Raw genomic sequence first — 25,795 nt, 5'->3', positions numbered from 1 at the left:
AAATGCCTGCACAGACACACAGAAATGCTCATGTTTGCTCACCATCATGACTCTGTACACAAAGGCATAAAGAAAAAAGCCACTCTTACCCAAGGTCATCCATCAATGTTTGAAAAAAGCCTCTGAATACTAATGCAGACAGGCCATATTTGCATACTTGCTTAGTAAAAAATTATGGCTGTTCAACGCACAGTCATTAACTACCTAGCATATTTTCCTTTTTTTTTTTTTTTTATTACGGACTAAGATGTTTTCCTGCTTATTCAGCAAAAACTCCTCACTGCTCCGCCAGGACAAGATGTGTGATAAATATGTACTTATTAAGTGTGCATTACAACTACATGAGCTGGGAGAAGTAATAACAGCACAAACATAAAGCTGAAGTATTTATGTGTGTACCTAGGGCCACTTTAGCTATTTATTTTCACAAAGAAATTAAATTAGATAGTTTGATAGTTCTCAGTGTGATTATGGTAAGAATTTACAGAGGGCCCAGCCTACGAGGAAAAGTGCCTGCCTGGGGACATCTCACCATGCATGGTCACTGCTGGAACCACGCAGCCATGCTTGGTGGGACATGAAGCACTTGGAGAGTTACTCCGGAGGACATGAAAGAGGAGCAAGTTTTCTTAGGAAAAAAAAAAAAAAAGCCTTTTAAAACCATTTTCACTTGAAGAATCTTTGTGAGCTTTTTGACTCTTATTCTTTATAAACCCTTTAAGACAAAAGAGATGACACCTGCCCTGGGTGAGGTCTGCGGGGGAGGGAGCAGCGAGCGCAGCCGCAGCCTCCCCGCAGGAGGCCCCGCAATTAGTGAACTGCCTGATTAGTGCTGATTGCGCAACCGCAAGAGTGTGGCTCTGCCCCGTCGCGACCCTGCTCCAGCACCGGGGAGGGCCCAGGACGCAGCGAGAACACCACGCCCCGGGAACACCGAGCCTGCAGCCCCCCCCTGCTTTCTAGGTACCGGCTTCCCCTTGCTCTTGTCCCCTTCGTGTTTAATATCCCCTGTGCCTGTCCTGACGGTTCCTGATGTCTCTGAGTTATTAAAAATGGGATTTTTAAACAGCACAGAGGACGTATGAGTTTTGCAGTGTCAGCACAGGAGTGACAGGGAGCTGCTGGAAACCAGCCCAACCCCTCCAGTGAGAGTGTCCTTTAATTACAATTGGTAAACTAGCATCTTCCTCCTTAGTACTCACTAGTTTACCACCTTGCAGAGGGACAGGGGACACCTCAGGTCCCGTCCGGTGCAAACTAGACGGACTCGGAGAATCTGCTCTGCTCCTCCCTTTGTACAGATTTTATCTAATCAAAATGAAACATTGGCGAGATGCCCTCCAAGGAGGCAGAGGCGTCCCTGGGAAACGTGCCCTGTGCCTGCCCTTTTGGGCATCCCCTGGCGAGGCAGTGCCTGGTCACCCTGTGCCCTACGGCAGCTGTGTCCGTGGGGGCCTGCGAGAGAGCCCAGAACCTCCAGGTGCGGGGCTGGTGTTTTCTGGCAGAGGGAGGGAGAGGAAAGCTGCCCCTAGATAGGAGGAAATGGGCTGAGCGATGCACCCGAGCGCGGGATGTGCCGGCTTCCCAGAAGGAGTAAAGGAACTGCCGCTCTACTGAAACAGGAGGGAGCACAGCTCAGCAATTACAGCACAATTAGCTCAAACAGCAGGTTGATTGTAAGTTGCATCTCCGTGCCAGCGCCAAGCGGCAGGCGGGTGCTCTCCCGCAGCCCCGGACACGCTGCAGATGATGGGCCACTACCCCCAGCAGCCCCATGGAGTCTCCTGGCAACCGTCCCGCTTCCCTGCGGAGCGCACCCCTGCTGGGAAGCCGGGAGTGGTGAGACTCCTCCTGCACCCAGTGTGGGGACCAGCGGGGGGAAAGCAGCTCGCGGGGCAGGGGTACCCCTGGTGGCAGGGTGGGACAGCGCTGAACACGGGCTCTCCTTGCAAGAGCTGCCACAGCCGAGCAGAGGAGCTGGAGTGTTTTGCTGCGAAAGGGACTGGTGGCATCTAAGGTGCTCTGTTCCAGGGAGTGACCCTGCCTAAAAGCAGCCTGTTCTCTGCCAGGGACTGTGAGCTGCTAATGCTGATTTCCCTGGAGTGAACAGGACAGGCACCATCAGGTGACAGGGACAGGGCCCAGGGCTCCATTGACTTTTGTGCACAACTAGGCACCCAACCGGGTCCTTGTGTGGCCTGGATGCACAGTCCAGCTGTGAGGATGTGGCTGGGCCTGTGAACCCCCAGCCCTTGGCTGTACAGGGGCCAGAGCCATGGCACAGGAGCGAGAGAACACAGAGCTGCCCAGGGGGCCTGTGGCAGCCCCTGTTCCCAGGGACAACACCCTCTGAGGGATACCAGGGTCCTGCTCCTGCCAGCTCTGGAGATGGCTGTGCCCTCAGCCCAGTGTCCCACAGATCGTGCCGGTGGTGGGGCTGGTGCATGTGAAGCCATGTGGTCTGTAGGAGTCAGCAGAGTCACCAAGTCTGTGCCAGGGAGGGGCAGGAGGGACCCCTGTACCCCGGCTGTCGCTTCTGTGTGGGATGTGGGGGTGTCTGGGGCTCAGGGGAGTGTGCCTGTCAGCTTGCTTAGGCTGATGCCTTTCATCTCCAAGTTACTGGCTCGTGTCAGGGTAGAGCTGGAAATGTCAGGGACTGCTGCAGGGTGACCGTGCAGAGTGGCAGATGGTCAATGATGGATTTGTCACTTCAGATTCAGGCGATTTTTAAATATTCAGCAGAATCGGAGGTGACAGCTCATGGCAGCAGGCAGAATTTCTGTATGTCTCAGTAAGACCTCTGGGCCCCTGGGACGGGGAGCACAGCAGGACAAACCCCAGCACCCTGAGGCGGTTACTGGGGACAGTGCAGCCAGGGACTGCGCCATGCTTGGCCAGGGCCCGGTGTGCTCCCCGCTGCTGGTGACTGCCGCAGTGGCTGCGTGAGCTCAGGGCCTGTGCTGCTTCTGCTCAGCCGTGGGCTGCTCCCTGCATGGCAGGAGAGGAAGATGAGCATGGCGCATTCTGCAGAGCTGCCCTCAGGGGACACATTTCTCCAGACAGGGAACCCAGTGCTGCCAGGGCACCTGCAGATTTTCTGCAAATTCACAGTCGCAGCAGCACTAAGGCAGGAGCCTGCACTGCCCAGAGGTGCTGGGGCCAGAGAGAAGCAGGCTGTCAAGGGATATTGTCCTTCCAGAGCTGCCAGCAGCAGCCCTGACCCAGCAGACAGGCTCAGGGGAGCAGTCACCAGTGCTTCTCCCACCAGCACCATGTACTGCTGCACCAACGCTGCTTTCTGCCCAACTGTGGTCCTCGTGGGGTGTGGGGAAGGACACAGCTCTACAAAAGGACACACAAGCCAGTGTGGAAACATCTGCTGTTGCAGGAGGCAAAGCACCAGGATAGATCATGGGTCTTCCTTGGTGCAAGGAACATGGGGCTGCCCCTCCCTGGAGAGCTGTGTGGCTGCAGCTGTGCCAGAGATGCTGGCAGGAGGGAGGCAGTGAGGCCACTGCACTAACGAACACACCGGCCTGTGGGAGCAGGCAATGTATTATTCACTCTGGTTCCCATGTACTTGCTGTTAAGCAGAGAACTTTTGCTCATGCCAGCTCAATAGTTCAGCTACTCTCATGGCTGCAGCCCTGGCTGCGAGGCATGGCATACCAGGCTCATTTTCATCAAACTTTGCTAATGGCATGGAGTCCTCCTCCAGAGCCCATGCTACATGTGCAAAGATGCCTGCAGCCCCTTCCTGCTGCTGCCTCTTCCCTTCCCAGGGCTATGATGGGCAGTCCCTGATTAACGCTTAAGTACAGCTGAAGTTGCTTGTACCAACCCTTCATACCAGCTCCATCCTTGATAGCTCTCTGCAGCAGACATGGACCCCACAGGATCCCATGTGTTCATAGACCCCCCCAGATGCTCCCCAGATGTCTGCAGCACTGCACAACTTGGCAGAGCTCACTCCTCTTCATTGCTGTTGCCTGCACCCATTGCCTGCACTGCAGCAGAGTGACTGCAGCAGGGCCAGCATCCCAGCCCAGTGCAAAGCTCTTCTTTCTCTGTTAGGTGTGGCTCTGATCAGCAAGCAGAAGGCAACTTGCTGGTCAAGCTCTCCTGGGAGAGTTGGGTTGGCTCTGGCTCTAGCATGCTTGGAACAATTTAAATCAGCAGCAGGAAGCGATGGAGAATTAATTTTGGTTGCTGTCATCTTTTCAGGACACATTGGTGGGTGTGCATGGTGCACAGGACTGTGCTGGATTCTTCCTTCCTCTGCTCTCACCACTGTTTGATTTTCCTTCTGACCTCATCATTCTTTGAGTTGACTGTTTCTCAGCTATCAAGCACAGTCCTGTCCACACACATGCCAGCATCCCTTGAGAGAGGATCCAGTGGGCAGGGCTGCCTCTCCACTGTGCCTCAGGTAGCTTCATGCAGCAGCAGAGGGTCAGGTTCCACCACACTCTGTGTGTGTCCCCCTCAAGTGGCAGCACAGGATGTGCCCTTGCCCAGGGCTGGGGTGTTCATGGGGAGGGTGTTGCCTGAGGCAGTGGGGCTGACCACTCCCCCCTGCCGAGCAGCATGCGGCTCTGACTAGCTTTGAAGAGGTTAAATCTTTCTAATCGCTCAGTAAGACCTTCTCTAAGAATTTATCTACTGTCTGCCTTCCAAGAACATATGGATAAAATCCCCCTGAGCGGGACTTACATTTATAGCATCTATTACTGAGATCAAGGTTAATCCAGAGTAATCTAATGGGGTGAAAAGGACTTTATATAAATCTGGTTTAATCTACAGGACATGATAGCCTGACAAGGCCATCAGAGAACTTGCGAACCACAACTGGGGCAGGGAGAGGTGCCAGGGCTTCTGGCAGATGTGCAAGGGCACATTGGCTTGTCAAGTGCCTGCATTTCCATATGGCAACACCAGTGTGGGGATGGGATGGGCCTTGCTGGCTGTCCTAGTGTGCATCTGCTGGTGGCTTCAGAGAGATTTAGTATTCATCTCTGTTGGGATGTTGTGCCATGGGACAGGGAGGCTGTAAACACCCTTCCCATGATGTTATGAACTGTCCCTTGTAGGTTTAATTTATCCTCGCTAAGAGAAAGGATATTCAGCAGCAACAGACAGAATGTGAACTTCATCCAGTTCTGCAACTGCATCCTGCCTGTGAGCCCCATGCTGAGGACTGGTGCTCTGCGAAGACACAGTGCATCTCCATGTTGGAGCACTGCCAGGCAGGGAGGATGGGAGGGCTTCTCTGGGGTGTCATGCTGCAGTCCTGGCTGAACCCCCTGCCCCTCCCCAGCTGGGCCAGCACAGCCTCTGTAAGCTTTCCCTGCTCCCTCTGTTCTCCATCCTGCACCTCAGGGTTTGCTTCAGCTGCTCCCCTGCTCATAACACAGTGCCTGTGCCCAGTGCCTGGGATGTGCCGAGCCCCAGCCAGGCACAGTGCTGCCTGCCCATGCAGGGGTGAGTCTCAGGGACATGGGAGGCCAGATCAGGCAGTTCTCCAGAGCACAGCTTGTCATTTTACATCTGCTCAGATGGAGCCTGAGTTATCCAGGTCCCTGAGTCCCAGACCCGCCAGAAGACAGTATCTCAGCTAAACGATGCAAGAATGATTTAATGGAGGGAACTAATCAAGGGATCCAAGAGAGACTGCTCACCAAGGGCTGATGCAAGATTCAATTAAACTGCAGCCTTTGTGGGCTCACCGTTTTAATTTTCCACAAATTAGCTTAAAAAAGGTATGGAAATGAAGATATTAGATTTTTTTTAAGTCAAAAGGAAAAATCCTTTGAGGATTATATTAGCTATTTCACTTTAACAAACACAATTTCTATACTCATTTTCTTGTTTTAATCTCAGCTGTAGAGATGCTGTTTTCATTTCAGTTCCAGTGCCCATGTTTTCAGCATGAGATAGGGAAGGCTGTTAACTCTTCCAGGAGCAGGCCCTGCAGCCCAGCTGCTGCAGCCCTTGGCCCCGACACTGTGGCACTGGCAGCCCTGCCTGCCCCCTCTTAGGGTGACTGGTGCTGATGCTGGAGCACTTGCTTCAGGGGAACTTTGCCACCTGGCTCTGCCAGGCACAGCTCAGCTCTGCTGTGGGGCTGGAGCAGTGGCCGGGTCCCTGCAAAGCAATCCTGCTCTCACAAAGCTGTTTCTCACATATGGCTGCATCCCTGGGGACCCTCAGAGGGCAGCCCCGTGGTTCATTAGTGACAGCCTACCATTCCCCACAGGAGTGATGAAGATGACTGCTGCCCAGCACCAGGGTGAAGCTCTCTGCTGTCTTCCCTGCATCCAGAGGCTGGTGGTGAGCAAGCCTAGAGCTGAAGCAAGATGGATTCATGGATCCGCTTGGGGTGATGGCAGCTCTGGGCTCCAGCTGTCCCACATCTCCTGTAACTTCACCTGCTCCTGGCCTCAGGCAGCTGGAGATAAACACGAAGCAACAGTGTCATGTGTCGGCTGTGATTTGTCTTCTGAGTGTCTCGCACTGAGGATCGCCAGTGAGTAGTAGCAGCAGCCCTAACACAGCCCGTGCTGCTGCTGGGATCTGCTAGGCTGGTGTGGCACAGGCTCCTGCGCTAGTTCTAGCTCCACCGAGCTCAGCAGGAGGCAGTGACAGTGCTGGGAAAGCTCCAGGGCTGGTGGCCAGTTCACCTTGCTGTGCTTGCTTTCCCTCCCCAAGGAGCTGTGCTCCCATCCCTGGGTTAACTGCTCAACGAGTGTGGGAAATGAATCCCCATCAGAGTCACTTCCCAGCGCAGGGATCAGGCAGGACCACAGCCCGGGCATCATCCCCATGTGCCCTGCTCCATGCTTCTCCTCTCCCAGGATGGGATTTCTCCTCCTCCTCCTCTCCTTCCACTGCTGCCAGCACCTCTGATGCTGCCAATCTGGGTCCCACACCCCCATCCCAAGCTGCTCACACCCTCCCATTCCCCAATGTCCCCTACTGAGCCCATGGCAGCATTGTCTGGCTCCTGGGTGACCTTCAGCTGGCAGCTCCTGGAAGAGGCTCCCTTCCCCCTTCCTCAGTGCCTCGAGCTGGAAGGGAGCTTAATTTGTCACTGTCTCTTTTAAAAGGTCCAATCTCTTCTGAGGGGTCACCTGGCTGCTTTGCCAGCAGCTCCTTGTGCTGCCAGAGTTCTGCTGCAGCCACTGCAGCTGCCAGCCCAGGACACGTCATCCCTGTTGTCTTGTCCTTGGGGTCCTCCTGTGGTCCCCTCTCTCCTTGGGCCGAGGAGCACTGGGAGTTGGCTCCAGGGACTCCTGGGGGTGGCAGCTCTGGGCTGTGCTGCTAACCAGGACTGCAAACCCAGGCTGTGGCCTCTGAGGACATAGGGCCTCTTCTTGTGTTGCCCTCCAGGTGATGCTGCTGGAGCAGCAGTTTTCGAGGTCCCGTCTTTGCCTCAGCACAGGTCCACCAGCCCCTCTACACCCTGCACATGCTGAATGGAGCTCAATGCAGAATTAATTTGTCATAATGACACTGATCGTTTATTACAGAACAGAGTGGAGCCCATTCATTTGAACAGAAAACATTTCATCTTATCTCCTCCCTTTTCATGCCTTGGCTCTCACTCTTTAACCTTGGACAACAAGACATTCATACTTTCCTCACTGACTCTATGGCTCCATTAGATAAGAACTTATTTTTTAATCTTTCTTTCTACTGAATTTTAAACATGTTCCATTACAAAACCTGATGCACATAACAACATATTTTGCCCAGCATTAATGTGGCCACACTGTGCTGCAGCCTCTGTGCTGAGCCAGGCTCCCAGTCTGTCATGCTCCTGCAGTCTGTGGGCTGGGATCAGCTCTGGGGCTGTGCAAGAGTTCAGGGAGCAACTGGTCTGGGGGACATTCAAAACCCGCCTGGACACGTTCCTATGCGAAGTGCTCTAGGTGGCCCTGCTCTGGCAGCGGGGGTTGGACTAGATGATCTTTCGAGGTCCCTTCCAACCCCAAGGATTCTATGATTCTATGATTCTATGACAGTGTGTGCTCAGGGATGCTGCCAGCAGCTGTGGGGACCGAGCCTGGTCCTTTGGGGCTGGCTTGTTCACCCTGGGACTGCAACCCGGAGGGACTGCAAGAGGGCAGGCGGCCAGAGCCACCACCAAAGGAAGGTGGTGTTGCTGTTTCCAGCAGTTCCTGTTTGCTCTAACATGGTCTGAGTTTTGAGGTATTTGTTGTTCAGGACAGTCTCTGGAGGGCCACTACATGACCAGAAGCCTTTGCAGACCCATGCAGGAGCCCTGCTGCAATGCAATGTGGGTTCTGACCTGCCCTGGGGCCACGTGTGGCCACAGAAGAACCAATGGAATCTCCATGCCACACAGCCACTGCTCCAGCGGTAAATAGCCCCTACAAGCAGAGGCCATGATTGCTTTCTCTGTGCAGAAGAACCATAGATAAGGCTTTCACCTCCAAGGCTCTGCTGAAAAATTAGAGGTGGGAGGTGGGAGGGAGCAAATTGAGATAAATGAGTGTGCTGCACGGCATCTTCCCACAGGATGCTGAAATAAAAAATCAGTAAATAAAAAATCACCAGTCTTTATCTAGTCAGAGCCTGAATGGTCTCTGTGATAACTATAACGGATGAGCCTGCCGTAAGGGCCTCAGAAAGGGACCTGCTGTCCCTCACCTCCTGCTGGAGCCAGTTCCCAGGGAAACTGCTGTGGTGAGCATAGAGGACTGGGGGGGGGGGCAGCTCTGCCCCAACACACTCTGGGTTCCCACCCTCTGGGGACACCACACTGGCTGCTGAGCTGGCCTTGGCAGATCTGGGAAGAGCTCGGCTCCTTCCTCAGTGTGAATGCACTTCTCCAAGTCGTCCTTCACAGCAAGGGAAAAAGGCAGATCAGATGCTGAATTAGCCTGCAAGAGCCGTGTTCCCGTCTCTCTTATCTAACTCACTGTAACAAGCTCTTTGCATTTATTCTACCAAATGTGCTGCAGAATTGCGTTACAGCTCATGGCTGTGAGCCATCTGTGGAGAGAAATCCAGTTATACCTTGTATAATAAGTTCCTGACAATCTTACAGAGGACTCCGGGTCATAAAAGTCTCCCAGTTTTATCGCCAGTAACAGACATGGAGAGAAATTAAGTTGTCTTATCAAATTTAGATAATATATATCCCTCTGGAGTGGAAGGTTTCTGATGGATCTTTTACAGTATTAGAACATTTAGAGGGGTGAATAGAAATGTACAGTGAGGGTGGGAGAGTGCAGGGGAGCAGAGAGCCCTTGGGCACCCAGGGAGCAGGAGCCCAGTAGCTGCCAGGCAGAGACGAGTCTTGAGGAGCCCTTGAAGTGTGGGTGAGGTGCAGGCTGTTTGCAGGTAGGAGCCGTGCTGGGACCTGGGCTCTGCTCCTGTCTTTCTTTCCTCGAGCGCTTGCAGGCCATCTATTTAGGAAAGCAATAATCTCCAGCAGTCCTGATATGCAAACTGCTTCCCCACTGCCTCCTGTGCTAGTCTTTGCAGGAAGAACAAGCCACAGGATATTGGGAAGTTGGCTCGGTTTCCAGTTCCTGGGGTCTGCTGGAAACCAGCAGCCAAGCCCTGAATGGAGGCTGGCCATGCTATGTCAACACAGCGTATCCTTCGTCCTTGGGGTGCATCCCCTGGGGCCAGCATGCAGAATCCCTCATGACATTCCTGTGGGCAGGCATGGGAATGGCTGGCAGGGGAGAGGGCTCCCGGAGCTGGGATGGGGACACCACCATCTTGCTGAACCCATGGCCCCACAGCTGAACACTCTCAGAAGTGGCTGACTGCAGTGATTATGGCTTGGGAGGGCTGGGATCCTCCACACACCTGCTCTCTGCTCAATATTTAGTTTTTTGTAGCAGCAGAGTGCAGTAATCATGGTACTGAAGTGGGCAGGCCTGGCATGGCTGGTGTGCCATTTATTGAGAGCTGTGTAGTCTCAGTCACTGGAGATGCAGGGAGATCTCTCCGCTGAGATCCCTTTGCTAATAAAGAAATGAATCCTCACTTTCTGATCTCTGCATTTTAAAAAAACATTAAGGCTGTCTTTTCCTTTCTTTATTCACTTTTTAAAAATCTGTCTCACCTTTCAGTGAAGAATTATCTGTTTAGCACCACTTTTTCTTTAATCTCAATTAGCTTTCCACTCCATTAATAAGACTCTAAATGGTGCTAGATCATGCGAAGGGGCCTCCAGAGCCATCCTAGTGTTTTGTTGGGTCTGACTCAAAGGGTTTGTTCTTCCAGAGCTGATGGCTGTGCTGCCCTGGTGCCCGAGGGGTGCTGAGCCCCGTGGTCAGCCAGGCTTTGGGCATGGGCAGGCACTGGCAGAGCTTCCCTGCAGGCTGCAAGTTCCACTCATCACAGAAGGAGCAGACAGGCTGGGAATGAAGGTTTGACCAGAAGAGTGGGTCAGGAACTGGCCTTGCTTCCCCACATCTTTTCATCAGATCATTTGGAGAACAATGGATGTAGAAGGCTTTTTATTTTTGTGTAGAAATGTGTGTCTAATGAATTGGCCATGGATTGGAGCCTAACATGGGTAATTTACACTGAACATTTTCTTGCTCAGAATCATCCATCAATTTCTTACTATATTAGAGCTGATATCCTGCCCTGGGACTGTGCAGCCAGTGCTGCACCCACACAGCCCTTGGGCAGCAAATCCCCTGCTGCTGGAGCTGATGGGGAGCCTGCTGGGTGCTGAGCCTCCCCTTCTCAGCTGGCAGCTGCATCCTCTCGGCGCATGGCATGGCCTGAGCCTGATCTGGATGCTTGGGAGCCAGCAGCAGACCCAGAGGATGAAGCAAGCACCAGGATCCACCCTGGCTGGAGCCAGGCACCTGCAGCAGGGTAGGCGATGGGGAGCAGGAGCTGAGCTGGGCTGGGTGCAGGGGGGTCCATGTGGGTCTGTGCCAGGGCAGCTCAGCCCTGGGCTGGCAGCACCAGGCTCCCTCCTCGCTGGGCTGTCCACCACCACGAGGACATCCAGGGGAGGGAGTACACCAGGGAATCTCCACACAGACACGATTGCTGAGATAACTGCTGACTGGGGGGTTTGCAGATAGAAAATAGAGTGGCTGGGGTCAGTCATAATTGGTAAATATTTGTCTATCTAATCAAAAGGCCTTTTAATTAACAATTTTCTTCTTGCAACTGGTTTAATTTTTTTTTAAGAACTTCTTCAGGAAATCAATTAGACCCAGCAGATGGTGAAGAACATCCCAGCATCAGCACATCCTGCCATCTGCCACTGCTGTCATGGAGGGTGGCACTGCCAGACTCACAAGCCCCATGGCAGCCCCTTGCTGGGACAGGGCAGCCATGGACCCTCACCTCCACAGGGGATGTGCTAGGCTGGAGCAGAGTGGGCCATCCCTCAGGACAGGAATGCCTGCAGGGGACAGAGGACACTGCTGTGTGTGGACACAAGGTACTGCTATGCCAGCTGCAGCCTTGGCCCCAAGAGTTTTCCCTCTCCTGCTCTCCATCGGGTCCTGGCCCCTCGCCTGCCCCATGTCAGTCCTGCTGCCTCTCTGCAGGTGAGCTGGCAGCTCACACCTGCAGCTCTTCACAATCAGGGATTTATCTGCACAAGAGGCATCTGACGCAGCTCTTCCTCAATCAGCTGCTCTTCAGGCACAGCTCCGTGCCACTCACTGCTGATTGCCCTTTGTCTCCTGTGAGGTTGGGCTTTGCAGTGCTTCTGGCAACAGGGCCATGGTGCTTGGCATGGTTCCCGGCACACCTCCCGGTGTGGCTCTGGCCTCCCTTCCCTGTGTTGCCCAAGACCCCCACCAGGGAAGAGGCTGGAGCTCTCCCAGCTCCAGGGACTTATCCCCACACGGGCTGGATAGGAAGGAGCTCCTCGGATGAGTTCTGCCCGGTGCTGGCTTTGGCTCCATTTGTGTGCTGGGCTCTGCTGCTCCTGCACCATCTCTGCCCACGGGAACTGGCAGGACATCATGACAGTGCCCAGGCCTCCTGTGGAGCCCAGGCGTGGATGCAATGAGCAGGGCAGGAGGAGCTGCAGGTGAGTGGAGGAGTGGGCTTCAGCAGAACAGAACCCCCTTGCCTCAGGGCTGGGCTGCAGGGGGGTGGCGGGGGAGGGCTGCCCCCAGCATCACTCCTGAGCTGCGTTATTGGAATGTGTCCAAGGCGCCAGGGAGAAAAGCACCTAAATCTCTGCTGCCAAGCCCTCCAGAGATGTCCCCCTTTATTCACAACTGCTTTTTAATTGCCTTTTGTCAATTAGAGAGAGATGGATCAGGTTCCTCAGGGAGGCAGTAATTAGTATAGGGATGAATGCCAAGGCAGCCAAGCTTCCTCTTCATACAGCAATGGTGATTTGTAAACCTGTCACCTAGACAGGGAGCCCTGATACCTCTCTCCCCTCTCTGCCTCACAGGGGCATCAGCAGCACTGTGCATGGGCACCCACAGCTGCCCCAGGGTGAGCAGGACCAGAGCACCCACTGGTCTCTCCTTGCCCCCAGCATCCAGGGCCCAGCTCCACTACAGAGGGCTGTGTCTGAAGGAGATGGGGCACAGGGCCTGGACTCTGTGGGCAGAGGGGCAGGGGGCTGCACTGGGCAAGCTGGAGTGCCAGAGCCCCTCTGGACAGGGCACCACAACCAACAGAAAGAATTAACACCTACAGTTTCCAGCTGGCTGTGGCCAGCCTCCTAATTAGGTTTGTGACAATGGCAATTAGTCATCCAGGTTCCCTATGCGGTGCATGGGACCTGCAGGGAGCTCTGACCAAGCCACTGCTCTCCACCCCATGACTCCAGGTGTCCTGTCCTCAGCTCTGCCTGGCCACCGTGGCCAACTGTCCTTCAGCACAAGAAGGTCTAATTCCTGTTGCCAACACTCATCCTTCCAGGTATTATGAGGGATGACCTCTAGGTCAACATGGGATGACTGTGCCCACGCCAGGGCTGCTGTATGCCACTACTGGTCTGCCTGACTCCCCTTACCTCCCTCCCTGCTTCATGGCTTTTGTTTAATTCCTATGCCCTTTTCCTATTTTTCTTCTTGACAGAAGAAGCAGGCTCATGCATCTAGAGGCTCCACAAGCCTTTTCTTGCAGCTGCAGATAAAATTTCCCAGCACAATGTCTCTGGCTGAGTTAGAGTATGGGGGGGTCCCCCCTGCCCTGGCAGCAAAGCCCAGTCCTGGCAGTGTCAGGTCCTTGGGACAGGGTCTGCATGGAGGAATGGGGCAAACTTTGCCAGACCTCAGTTCATAGCAGTGGGCAAAGAGAGGGGGTAAATCTTGCTTGAGCCCAGCAGCCAAACTGCTGAGCATCCTCCAGCTCAACTTGCCTTGCTTTGCTCTGTCTTGACCTCAGGGAGGGTGCAGTGTGTGGAGGGAGCCTGGCTGCTCTAATTAAACCATATTTGCAAACTCCCACGGTAAGCATTGCTAATTATAATTAGGGAGAGCAGATTTGCCTTCCCTCTTGGAGACATGAACAAGCTTCCTGCATGCCGACCAGTGTGGGAGGGCACTGTAGGCCAATGTGTGGCACTGCTGGATGTCTCCAGAGCCAGGCACGTGTCTCAGAGCCACCCCCAAGGGAATATGGCCACATTGTCAGCTCAGGGGCCAGGGATGCCAGGCCGGGGGGCAGATGGCATCGACCCCTCTGTCCAGGCATGACAAGACTGCTGCCCCACTCCCTCTGCATGCTGTCTTCATGCTTGAAACACTGGCCTAATGATTTCAGGTTTTTCCCCATTTTCCTGTATTATTATTTGTTGTTGTTCCTGTTGCAGTTCAGTGGCCATGAATTACTGAATGTCTGCTTGTTCAGTAACTCTTTACTTCCACCTCAACACACTGCTGCCTCACAGCGTGTGCTGGATGGTTGCCATCTCCTGCCCCCAGCCTCTGGGGGTACACTGCTGTGGTACCCCTCCCCATGCTACAGCACGTGGCACAGGCAGCAACAGCCCTCTTGCTAGTGAGTCTGTGGGCGAGGGGCTGCACAGACTTCTGGGCCTAGCAATGTGCCTTTTTTGGCTCCAATCCACCGACCACAGGGGTGAGAGAAGGCCAGGAGCTACTCAGCCATGAGAACCCTGGGCAAGCTGTGGGAAGCACTGGGACTTACTGGGGCTTTGTGAGTAACAGGACCAGCCAGCTGGAGCACATTTGTGCCCTGAGGGGGTGTGATCCAGCCACTGGGTGCATGTGGGGGTGATTTAAGGCAGCGCTCAAGTGGTCTCTGCAAGGTGGTAAGAGCCAGGGTCCCTGTTTCTGCTTCCCTGCAGTCCTGGGGTTGTGTGGGTGCTCATTCTGCTTCTTGGGAGGCTCTACAAGCAGAGAGGGGAGCGGGAGGGTGCAGGCATGGTCTGGCCTCGGGTTGTGATGGGTCCGTGGTGCTTCTGCTGATACCTGGACCCCCCAGCTCCGCGGACCCCTGGCTCCCCACCGCCTCGGCCCATTCAGGTGAGTCTGCTCTGCTGAGGCCATCGGAGCTGGGTCCCCCGGGCCCTGCTGGGTCCCCCCGGGACCCTTTGCCCCTCCAACTCACCTGACCGCGGGCTGAGTTGGTGAAGGGGCTGGTTGTCGCAGCTGCTGCAAACATAGCCCCTCTAGTTGAGCCGCAGCCCCCGGGTCGGGGCGATCCTTCCCACAGTCCTGCCGGGGCTGTGCGGGCAGCGCGGGGGGACCCAGCGTCCCGTCCCAGCTCCCAGGACCTCTGCCCATCGGTGGGAGGGCTGTGTCGGTGGTCGCTGGGCTGCCCCATTCCGGTAGCAGGAGAGGGGCCAAGGCTGGGGCCACGTAGCGGAGTTTGCAGGAGCTACGTGGCTTTTGGTGGTGACAGTACGAGGGGCAGGGTCTTCCGGGGCACAGGAAAGCGTTTCCCTCCCCTATGCGATGCTCCGAGTGCGTTTCTTGGCGGCAGAGGGGGGCTCCCGGGTTTAACGGGCTTCGTGAGTGGCCCTGGGCGAGGACGGGGATCTACCCGGTGTCGGATGGGTCCAGGGCAGTAGGAATGCTCTGCGACTGGAAGCTGGCTGGCACCTCGGCCCCTGCTTGCTTTCTCCACGCTGCTTTTGTGCTTAAGATAGAGCTGAGAAATCTCTACTGGTATTGTGGGATTTCACAGAAGACGAGAATAAAGTCTCTGAACTCCCTACAGCTGCATTTTCTGAGCACTGCAACACTCCGATACTCTGAAACACTATTAAGCACCTGGTGCTGGTTTGTCTTTGCAGCAATGTGTCCTAAATAAATCCTTTCCCCATGCTGAGCCGCGCTAACGGCCAGCAAGCACAGTGTTAAGATTAAGTAATTATTTTTTCCCATCATCTCGGGAAAAAAGAAAATTAATTATTTTCAGAATCTTTCTTGTAGGATGAGACTGAACCTGGGAAGCTGCAAATCCCTGCGCAGCCGTCCGGCTCGGCTGCGCGCTCCGGACGCTCTCGGGGCTGGTCATGGGGAGCGTCTGCTAGGGCTGTGCCAGGAACAGCGTCAGGGTCGGCGTTGGCACCCATGGGGACCCCAGCTTAATCGGGCTGTCCTCTTTTGTGTGCCAGCCTGGCTGCGTTTTGGCGCTATGCTTGTCTCAGTCTGCAGCCGTCTTGCATGTAACTGGGCACCCTGGGGAGCCTGGCTCCATTATTTTTTTTTCCTTTAACCTTGAAATGCAATTTCCTCCCCAAAATACCCTTTTCCTGTAAACAACATCTCTTCAGTGAGATTACAGCAAAATTCCCTGAGCTACCGGGTCCGGGCTCTTCATCACCCGATGAGCCCCATCCGTCACGGCCGCGCGTGTGTTCCCAAAACTCCGCCCTTGCCGCTGGGTGATGGTCTTTTCATCATTTTTACAGATTTATTTTACAATAATTTAATTTCATCCTCAGCCCTGAGAAGATGAATCGGCCCCTGATGTGACTGGGGATTCGGAGCCAGCATCATAAATTTGCTGCCTCTACTATACAAAGCTCTTCCTGGAGTCCCAACCGCAGCTGCCAGCCAGAAGTCCTTAAACAACGGGGGATGAGCTGTAAATTTAAAACGTGGCGACGGAGCAGCTACCAAGGTGCACAGCATCTCCCCGAGCCTTGGCAAGGTTTGGTGGCTGCAGGGGCACAGGGCAGGCAGGACCCCCCACCCCAGGTCGTTACCCCCCTGTCCCGGGGTTGTCTGCTCACCCTCTCCTGCACATCTGCAGCTTGCTGTGTGTGGGAGTCTTCTGCTGTGAGAGGCTTGCCAATGTAATTAAACTCAAGTGACTCCTCTGCCCCCCGTGACACAGCCCCTCATTTCCCTTTGATTTATTATGTCGTCTTAATTTATTCAAATGGCTCCCAGTGTTTGCACAGGCTGGGAGGTGCTGGCTGGAGTTGATGGAGCCTAAGGGAAGGCAGCAGGAGGATCAGCCCCCCCCCCAGCCCCTGGCACAGAAGGAGCTGCCCCACCTGCAGCCACCACCCCCTGCAGGTGTAGGGCCACTTTCCCCTGCTAGGGAGACCCTGCTCAGGCCCAGGTGTGTGGCAGGGATCCTCTCCATCACTCCTGGTGAGGATGGGAGAGATGTGGAGGACCCTGGGAGACCCATGGAACTGCTCCAAGAGACATCCTGTGCTCGAGGTTCCTCTCCTTTCTGGGGAGGCTTCCACACCCTCATCTGTTCCTCCTGGATGGCCCTGGGCCCTGCTCTGGTTCCCAGAGGACCCCCCGACTGAACTGGCAGTGTGCCTCCTGCCCTGGCTCTGGCACAACTTCACACCCAGCTGGGCTCAGTGCCACTGGCCTTGCCATTCCCAAGCCTGTGTTCGCACAGCTGATCATTCCCATCCCTTTATGCTGCCTTGCACTTGCCCCTGTTGAATTTCATCCTATTTTTTCCAGTCCATTTCTCCAATTTGTCAAGATCATTTGGAATTCTAATCCAGTCCTCCAGGATAGTTGTCCCTCCCAGCTTCATGTCATCTACAAATTTAATAAGTGCTTTTTTTTATTCTGTCATTCAGGTCCTTAATGAAAACATTGAGCAAACCAGAACCAGGGCAAGCCCTTGGCTATCCAAGCAGTGCTGTGCTTACTGCCCAGACGTGATGGGAGACGATGCCAGAGCTTCTACATATTGGCTGTGCCTCACTGCATCCCCCAGTTCACACAGAACTGCTGTTTTGCTGGCTGCAGCAGTGCTGGAACTGTGGTGTGGTGCTGGCTCTACGGTCCCCTGTTCCTGCCTGGTGAGGTGCAGAAGGGAGTAGGTGCCAGCAGTGGGAGGGCAAAAGCCCCTTTCTCTGGTAATGAGTGCAGGCATGGGGCAGCAGAGCAGCCCCTAGTGGGCTCATTCCACACTAAAACCCCCCAGTTGCACGGTGTTTCTCCTGGGTGCAGCCTCTCCCCAGCCCTCTGTGGTCTCCCTGTTCCAAGGCTGCTGTCTCATGGGCCAGGACCCTTCCCTCTAGGCTGCACAGCAGGAACCTGCCCAAGAAGGTTCCTACCCTGTGTGCTCCTACTAGGCCACTGGTCATATCTTTAATTGGTTGTAGGAGGCAGTTTACAAAATATAAAACTACCAAGGTCTGTGTGTCCAGGCATAGCTTAATTTCACAGGAAAATTTCAAATGCAGTGAACGGCTTTTCCCACCACCAGTCTGTGTCCAAGCCAAGACCTTTGCTAGCTGCATGGACTGTGCTGATCTGCCCAGGGCTTGCTCTGCCCTTTGGAGCATGCAGCTCCTTGGGTTGTGGTGGTGTCGATGGGGCTGGTACTGCTTGGCTTTGCAGGACCCACCATGTGTGCAGCCCAGGCCCTGAGTGCTCATGTAGTGAGTGGGAAGCAGACATTGCTGCAGGCATCCCAGTGATGCTGCTTCTTGGCACAGCTCTTGAGGAGGGGTCCCAGCAGGGCTTGGCTTGAAAGGTGGTGCTCCCTTTCTGGTTCCTTTCATGTCAGCATTATAATTTCATGGTCAGTGTCTAGGAGATTTGTACACACAGATGAATTAATTCTGCATTTAATGACACTTGAATAATTGGTGTCACATAAATTAGATGGGTTCTTGGATAGTGCAGGGATAAGTGCTGTGCAAAAGCCTCTGGGCTGCAGGATACAAGGAATACCAATGGCAAGCGGGAGTGGCAGGGATGTCAGATACTGAGAGCAGGAGAGGTATGTGGTGTGTTTGTCTTTTGCGGCAGTGCAGGAGGCCTGGGGCTGCTGCTCTGGCATTGTAGGGATGTGCTTAGGGTGGTACTGCAAAACTGAGCCCCTCAACTCGGGTTGTCCTGTCTTGGTGCTCCTCTGCACCAAGCCACTTGCTGGGTACCTAATTCAGCATCATCTGTTGCTCCCTTAATCCCTCTGGGATGCCATCACATGCAGCCTGGGGGTTTGCACACATGGTGGATTCCTGGCATGGTGCTGCCTACCCTGCCAGCTCACAGGGATGGGGCTCAGGTGAGTCTAGGGCAGCATGGAGCACCCCAGGGGCTCATGCCTGAAATAAAGATCAGCACTACCAGTCCACTCCCTACTGCAGATTGTAGGCACAAGTAATTTGCGGGTGACAAATATCCCTAACAGTAAATATTTCCCACCACCCCCTCCCCAGTGTTCCTACAAGGAGGTAAGGTGGCAGCACTCTGGCAACATGGTTGCTGGAGGTAGACAAACTCTTTGGCAGGTTTAAAAGACTATTGTGTCCCTGCAATTATTTATAGAACAGAAGAAAGCCAGTGAGCACAGACTGGAGCTGAACTGCTGCCATTTGTTATGATGATGACGATGATGTTACCTTTCCCTCATACCTACCCACACACATCTCCAGTGCATGGAAACCTGCTGCTGGCAACAATCAAATCCCCATCCTGCATAAGGCGGGACAGCCTGGAGGTTTTCCTTTCCTCCCTGACTTGCTGCAGATCTGCTTTTCCCCCACAGTGATGGATCACAGAATCAGTGGGCCTGTCTGGGTTCCCTGACAAGCTCAAGCAGCAGGAACCCAGGGTGCAGGTGGTCCCTGCTGCCAGGAAGGGAGTGAGGACAAGCATCTTGACTTTCCCTGCTCCTCTCCCAACCCACACTGCTGCTGAGGATAGAAATCAGTGTGTTTAGAGGAAACAATGTGAAGATGTGGGATTAAAAGATGTACCAGAGAAAAGCAATGGCGGATTACTGCTCATTACTGTGTTTCTCCAGCCTGTGGAGCTGAGATGAGGATGAGAAAAGCGGATGACTCCATCATGGGAAATGCAGTTCTCTCCCCACTTGGTGAGCACTTGGGGGGGGGGAGGGCCTGAGTTCTGTGGGAGCCTGCAGAAGAGGGATCAGGGGCCTGCCAGGGTCAGACCTGCCAAACAGGAGAGGAAGTTGCAGGCATCCCTGGCTGGTACCAGCCTTGTCCCTGCAGGACCTCCATCAGGAAAGGCATTGGGATGAGCCCTCTGGCTGTGGACAGCATCTGAGAAAATGACTGGGAGCCCTTAACTGGGCTGGAGAATGGGATGAATTTTCATGGCTTCCTCATAATAAGACAGGAGTAAGTGACTAGTACAGTTCGTTCACTCGGTAAAGATTTATACAATCACTTCATCCTGTAATTGGTATTCTGGGGAGAGGGAGCTGCAGCTCCAGCATCCGCCTCTATTTGTTTTCTCTCTTTCTTTCTCTCCCCTTTTCAGAATGAGTAATTCTGTCCCTCACAATGCCATTTAAACCGAGAATTTGCGGAGTGAATAATTAGTTACATTCAATTAGGTCTCATGCACTCTCCCTCCTCACTTTGGGGGACAGATGCACTAATGAGGTGGCACATGTCTGACATGTGGGAGCAGGCATTGAACATGCCGTGTGCCAGCAGGGAGAAGTCAGCACCAGGAGGCAGGGAGCCAGCCTGCTGTGCCCGGGGGCCACTGGCCCCCCTCTGGGGCTGTTTGGGGCCAAAGGCTCCATGATTGTGGCCCAGGTGATACCAGCCCTCGCCGTTGGCAGGGCCGGCAGGAATCCGGGTGACATCTGTTGCCAGGCGGGGTGTTCTCTGGGCTGGTGTTGAGGGGACACTGCCCAGGGCTGGGACTGTTGGGCCGGCAGCGGCGAACCCTGAGAAGGAGAGTTGCTATCATGCTTTCATTTCCCTTATTAAACCGAACATTAGGTTTTAAGAGAAGCCTTTAACAGTGTGCCACTGACTTTACAGTAAATTACTCCATGTTCCAGGTGCTCCTGGCTCCAGGGTATATAGCCTTTCCTCTAGGGCAGGGGCTACTGCTGCCTCTGGGACCCTCGGAGGCTGACGGCTGCGGAGGAGCGCGGCCGGTATGATGGAGGGGCGGCGTAAGGAGGGTCTGGGGCCACCACAGGCATCAAGCACAGTCCATGATGTCTCTGCCCGCCCCTCCTCGCGTGGGAGCATGTCCCGGCAGCACCAGGAGCGTGGTTTCCGGGGCTGTCAGGCAGCAATGAGGGAGCTGCAGGCGGGGCCGCTCATGCACAGTGGGAGAATAATGGCATTTAATGACAGATGCGTGCGGGGGGCGGTGAACAGCCGGGCTCAGCTGCCCCGTGCTGGGGGTCGCGCTGAGGGGACGGGTCCCGCGCAGCACGTGGCCAGCAGCGCGTGCCCCCACCCGCACACGTGCCGCCGGGAGCCCTCGAGAGGCTCCGCAGCGCCACCTGCCGACCGCGCGCCGCTCTCCGACGCTCCCGCCCCGCGCAGCGGCCCCGCCCGCACCGGAGCCCCGGGGTCGGGATCTGCCGCGGGCGGGTGCTGGAACCGGGACATCCTGTTGCCCCTCGGGCTGGCCGGGAGCGGGCGCTGCCGCGGTGCCCTCGGGGCGTGATCGTGCCGCGGTCTGCTGCAGCTCGGCCATTCGCCGGCTCTCCTCCTCGGCTGGAGTCGGGGCAGGGCTGATGTTGTGTCCGGTATGAGCCCCGGCTGGAGCCAGGGCCCTGCGCCCCTACAGCCGCTCCTGCTCCGCCATGCGGCTCTCCTTGCCGTCTTCCTGGGCCACGGGCTGTCCCCCCAGCAGGGTCTGCTGCACAGGGAAATCTTCCACCTCCTGGGGCTGCTGGATCTCGCTCTGCTTCCCAGCCTCTATCTGCAGTGGGGCAGGCAGCTAGCTGCATCCCCCGTGTCCTTCCGCAGGCTCCTGCTCCCTCCCCTGCAGGATAGGACCTCACCCCGTGCGGGTCCCTCCTGTGCCAGCATCTACCAGCAGCACCCCAGAGTTGCCTCAGCCCTTGTCCTGTCCTGTCTCCACCCTGCGATGTTTCTCTCTTCTGCTGGCATTAGCACAGCTATGTCCAGGAGGAACCCCAGCCCAGAAGGGATCCCATCCCAGGGCTCTGGGCAAACTCACCTCATTCTCCATCTGCCGCTTGGGATCTGGATGAGGACAAAGAAGGCAACAGTCAAGGGTGTGGTCCTGCCCTACTGTGAGCTCTCAGGGGTCAGAGCTAGGGCTGGTGCTCTGCACTGGAGGTCACACCTGCTGTGGCTGCCAGGTGGGAGCCCATGGCAGGGCAGCTGCCAGGGCCATGGGGTGGAGGAGCCATGGGGGCACCATACTCTGGTGGTGTCCCCAGAAGAGTTCCTTGCTTTCCCTCTCTGGCCCAGGCATTGCCTCCTGTGTCCCAGCCCCTTACCAGCATGGACCAGGCAGTAGATGCAGATGCCCACGACGCAGGTGACAACTGCAGCCGAGATGGCGATCAGCACCGAGAGAGAAGAGCGACCGACCGACTCTGCAAGGGAGATGGGGCTAGCAGGGCACACCTGGCACCCTGCACCCCGAGCTCCAGGCCCATTCCCGCAGACACCCATCAAGGGACTGGGCAGAGCAAGAAGATGTCATGCCAGCAGATGGGTCAGACCACCACCCTGAAAAACATCCATGGGCCCAGCCAGCTCCTCAGAGTGCCATGGGAGCCAGAGCACCAGGAGATCAGCACCAGGCACTTACCACAGATCACATCTGAGGTGTTCGTCCCTTTTGCCTTCACCACCAGCCCCTTTTCCTCACAGCTGGAGGGAAGAACAAGATGGTGTAACCACAGCAGCAGCCTGAGCAGACAGAAAGCCCACAGGGGGGAAGGGCTGGGGCTGGACAGCACCAGAGCTATGTGAGAGCATCCAGAGCTAAGCCGGATGGGGTCTGGAGGGGTGAATGGCCAGGGCTGTGCTGCGTGATGGGAATGCACGTAAATAGCAGGGCCCCACCTCAGGGTCCTGGTCTGGAGCCACTGAAACTGCTGAAGATAGAGACAAGTTTGGAGACAAAGCACATGAGGGAGCAGATATTTGAGACCTGCCCGGTCAGGGAGACCCCCAGGCTCAAGCACTGCTGCTACTGCTGAACAGCTTGGAGATGACTCAATGACAGGCTACATACAAGTGGCTCCGTAGGGAGGTAATTTCTAGGCGCAGATAAAAGCAAAGTGAAATCCAATGGCTGGCAGCTGAAGCGAGACTAATTCAGCCTGGAAAGAAGACTCACGTTTCTACCAGGGAGTGCAATTAACTCTCAAGCAGCTTTTTAAAGACAAGGATGACCTGCCAGCCCCTGGTATCCTCAAAACCAGACTCCCTACAGAAAGGGCTGGTGCAGGGCCAAGGATGCTGCCAGGAGGGAGAGGCCAGGCAGCACAATGGGGGGTCCCTGCAGTCCCTTGCTCCCCAGTGCATATGGAGGGGCCAGCATTCTGTGCACATGCAGAGGGACAGTCACAAGGGCCTGGACGTCTGCCTTGAGCTCAGCCCAGGACCTCATCACCCTCATAGCTGTGCTCATCTCACTCCTGCCCTACAGCAGCCTGATGCTGTATCCCTCAGAGACCATCACAGTGGCCCAGTTCCTAAAGTCCCTAATGAGGCTGGCAGCAGAAGATGTGCTTGTGGGCTGTGCACAGCTGGGGATGAGTAAAGCACTCAGACAATACCTTGTCCAGGGATGGCATGGCTCAGTTTTCGAGGAGACATTGGAGAAGGTGCCTTCTGCACAGGGCTCACAGGGGGATGACATCTGGGCCACGGCCTTGGCTGGAGAGGAGCAGAGGTTGCAGGAAGGTGAGCTGGGGCTGCAGGAGGTGTGGGACTGTGGGGGTCAGGCCAGCAGCCCTCCCCACAGCAGTTCTGCCAGGCCCAGCTCTCCTGAAGCCCTGCTGGGGTGTCCCCCTTTCCCTGGAGGACAGAGCTCAGCACTGTCAGGGCATTGGTCCTGCTGGAGGAAGGAGTTGACTGGACTCACCTGCCACAAAGCCAAAGCCAAGCTGGCAGGGCTGGTTCTCCACACAGGTCTGGCAGCTGGTGTCAGAGCAGTGCATACCATCCCGGCACTGGCACACCGTGTTGTGTGTTGCATTTCCTTGTGTCTTTATGATGAAGCCAGCATCTGGGCAAAGGTTGCATGGGCCAAGTGAGGCACTGGGCAGCTGAACCTGGGGTCAGCAGCTTCTGCAGCCCCTGCAGGCTGGGCCGCTGGGCACAGGGAGCACTTACTCTCTTCACAGATGTCGTGGGGGGCACAGTGCTTCTCCTTGGTCCAGCTCTGCTGATAGTGTCCGCTCTCACAGCGGGCACAGATGGAATCCTGTGTACCATTGCATTCAGAGACCAGCTTTTCCCCTGCAATAATGGCTGGTGAGGAGGGGGTGAGGGGCCTTTCTTCCTCTCCAGGCAGCAGCTCTGCCAGCAGGACAGGGCAACTGTGGATACTAGGACTGTTGCAGCTGCTTAGCCAGCTTGCCTGATGGCTGCAAATTCTGCACAGAACTGAGTGGGCAGGGCTGTGGGGTTCTGGTGCAGGAGAGGGGGGTGGATATTTGCTGCCTGCAGCACTCCAAGGACTGGGAAATGATCTGGCAGTGACAGCAGGAGCTGGCAATTACCACTGCTGTCTGGTAGTGCCAGTGGCAGCACTTGCCCCACAAACTGCCTGTGTCATGGGGTCCTGTGGCTGCAGGAGTACAGACAGTCACAGGAGATCTGTGGCAGATTTGGCAAGGGCCAAGGGGTGTCCCAGGGCACCCACAAGGCCCTCAGTTGCTCTAGCACTGAGGTGACATAGTAAGGGGAAGTTGTTGGCACTGCTGGCAATGGGTGGGACTTGGTCAAGCTGAGCTGAGCTTGCTGCCTGGGGCCCCAGGAAGAGGCAGGGGTCTCCATACCTGGCTGGCACCAGTTGCAGCACCTGCCCTCATGTTCATACTGCTTACTAAAGCAGTTTATGGCGTCACCAGGCTTCCAGCACTGGAAGAAACAAGACCTGCACATTGATGTCTCTTCCCAGCGCTCGGCACTGTCTCACAAGCCAACCCACATCCCAAGGTGAGGACTCCCTCCCACCACTCTTCCCATCTCTGCGCTAACCACAGACCACAGCAGAGCCGCCTGCGCTGCTTGATGACACGAGAGCACTCTGAAGTGGGGTGGCAGTGGTTGCGGTGGGGCAGTCCCACATTTCCTGACAGATGCTCATCTCGCACTGCTCCGCGCTCCCGCCCACAGTGCTGCGGCCCCAGTCAGGGCAGCAGTGTTAATCCAGCTTCCCGTGCACAGCGCAATGCCAGCCCTTTCCCAGGGATGATGCGCCAGCCCCGAGGGGCAGGAAAGCCCCGGGCAAATACATCATCCGTGGCGTCAACCAGAGCCCTCCTTGCTCCTCCTGGCCAGGAGCTGTGGGAATGAGGATGGCCTCGAGAGGAGGCAGGGAGTCAGATGGAACCCACAGCACCGCACCCTGACACGGAGCGGGCTCCCTGTCGCTCATCCCAGATCCCGGCCGTGCCGGGGAGCGCGCCGGGGGCTCCGGCAGGGTCTAGGGGGGGGGGGGGGGGGGGGGACTGCCGCCACGACATCGAGCAGAGCGGCTATGAGGGGGCACTCCTCCCGGTGCTCGGGCGAGGAGACGCGGGGCTCAGCGCTGCCCGTGGGGACCCGACGCTGGGCTAGGCTCGGCTCCGCTCCCTCGGGCGAAAGCGAAAGCGATGTCGGCTGAGAGGCCCGGCGTTAGGGACCCGCCTGCCCTCCCTTCCCTCTCCTCCACCCCACGATCTCCCGCGCTCCTGGAGGGTCGCGGGGCGGCCGCTCTCGCCGTCGTCCCGGGACCATGAGCAGCGCCGAGGGGCCGGGCCAAAGCGGCCGGACCGTGCCCCTTGCGGCTGCGGGCCGGGCCCTGCCCCGAGGGCGGTAGCGAGCTGCCCCGTTGCCACGCTGCCTGCCCCCTCACCCCCACTCACCCCTAGCAGCACAGCGCCCAGCAGCCCCACCAGCCCGATCCGCTTCATGTGTCACCGCTCTTGCCGCCTCCACCCGCTCTATAACGCCTCGGCCCGTTCCCGCCCAGGAAGGGGCGTTGGGCCGACCCGGGGTTTCCCCGCCAGCGCCCGGCCGAGGGGCGAGAGCGCGGGGGGGATGGGGGCCGCTCCTTTGAACCTCGCGGTGCCAGCCCGGGCCCAGGTTGGCCCGTCTCGGCGAGGCATCGTCCGCCTTTGCAGGGGTACCCACACAAGACCCTCGGTGACCGGGCAGAGTGGGCGGGGGTCTCTGCGCGGGGGCTCGGTGCCGCTGGAGTTGGGCAGCCGACCCCTGACCCGCACCTCTCCAGGACGAAGGAGGTAGCGGCAGAAGCCATCCGTAGGCCATGGCGAGGAACTCTCTGGTGCTGGCCCCTCCAGCTCATTCCTGAGGCAGAAGTTGGAGGTTTCACTTCATTATTCCCAGCGGTAACTCACAGTCGCGGCTCCGGAGAGCCCCCCGGCACAGCCCGCAGCCCTGGATTTCCCGCAAGTGCGTCAGCCC

General features: G+C 56.2%; 1 protein-coding gene across 1 annotated transcript; it reads right to left on the bottom strand.

Annotated features, from left to right (window-relative positions):
* Positions 1–20,771: 20,771 nt before the first annotated feature.
* On the bottom strand, positions 20,772–25,374 carry CD40 (CD40 molecule). The gene is made up of 9 exons (XM_030462908.1): positions 25,234–25,374; positions 24,163–24,244; positions 23,495–23,620; positions 23,244–23,387; positions 22,936–23,035; positions 21,960–22,021; positions 21,643–21,741; positions 21,357–21,382; positions 20,772–21,095 (listed from the first exon to the last, which is right to left on the bottom strand). Exons 1-9 carry the CDS (start codon positions 25,279–25,281, stop codon positions 20,955–20,957), a joined length of 828 nt encoding a protein of 275 aa, XP_030318768.1. The 5' UTR covers positions 25,282–25,374; the 3' UTR covers positions 20,772–20,954.
* Positions 25,375–25,795: the final 421 nt, after the last annotated feature.

Source organism: Calypte anna, chromosome 20, assembly GCF_003957555.1.
Source record: "Calypte anna isolate BGI_N300 chromosome 20, bCalAnn1_v1.p, whole genome shotgun sequence".
In the NCBI taxonomy this organism is placed as follows: Eukaryota; Metazoa; Chordata; class Aves; order Apodiformes; family Trochilidae; genus Calypte; species Calypte anna.
This window is presented reverse-complemented; position numbering and strand designations above follow the sequence as displayed.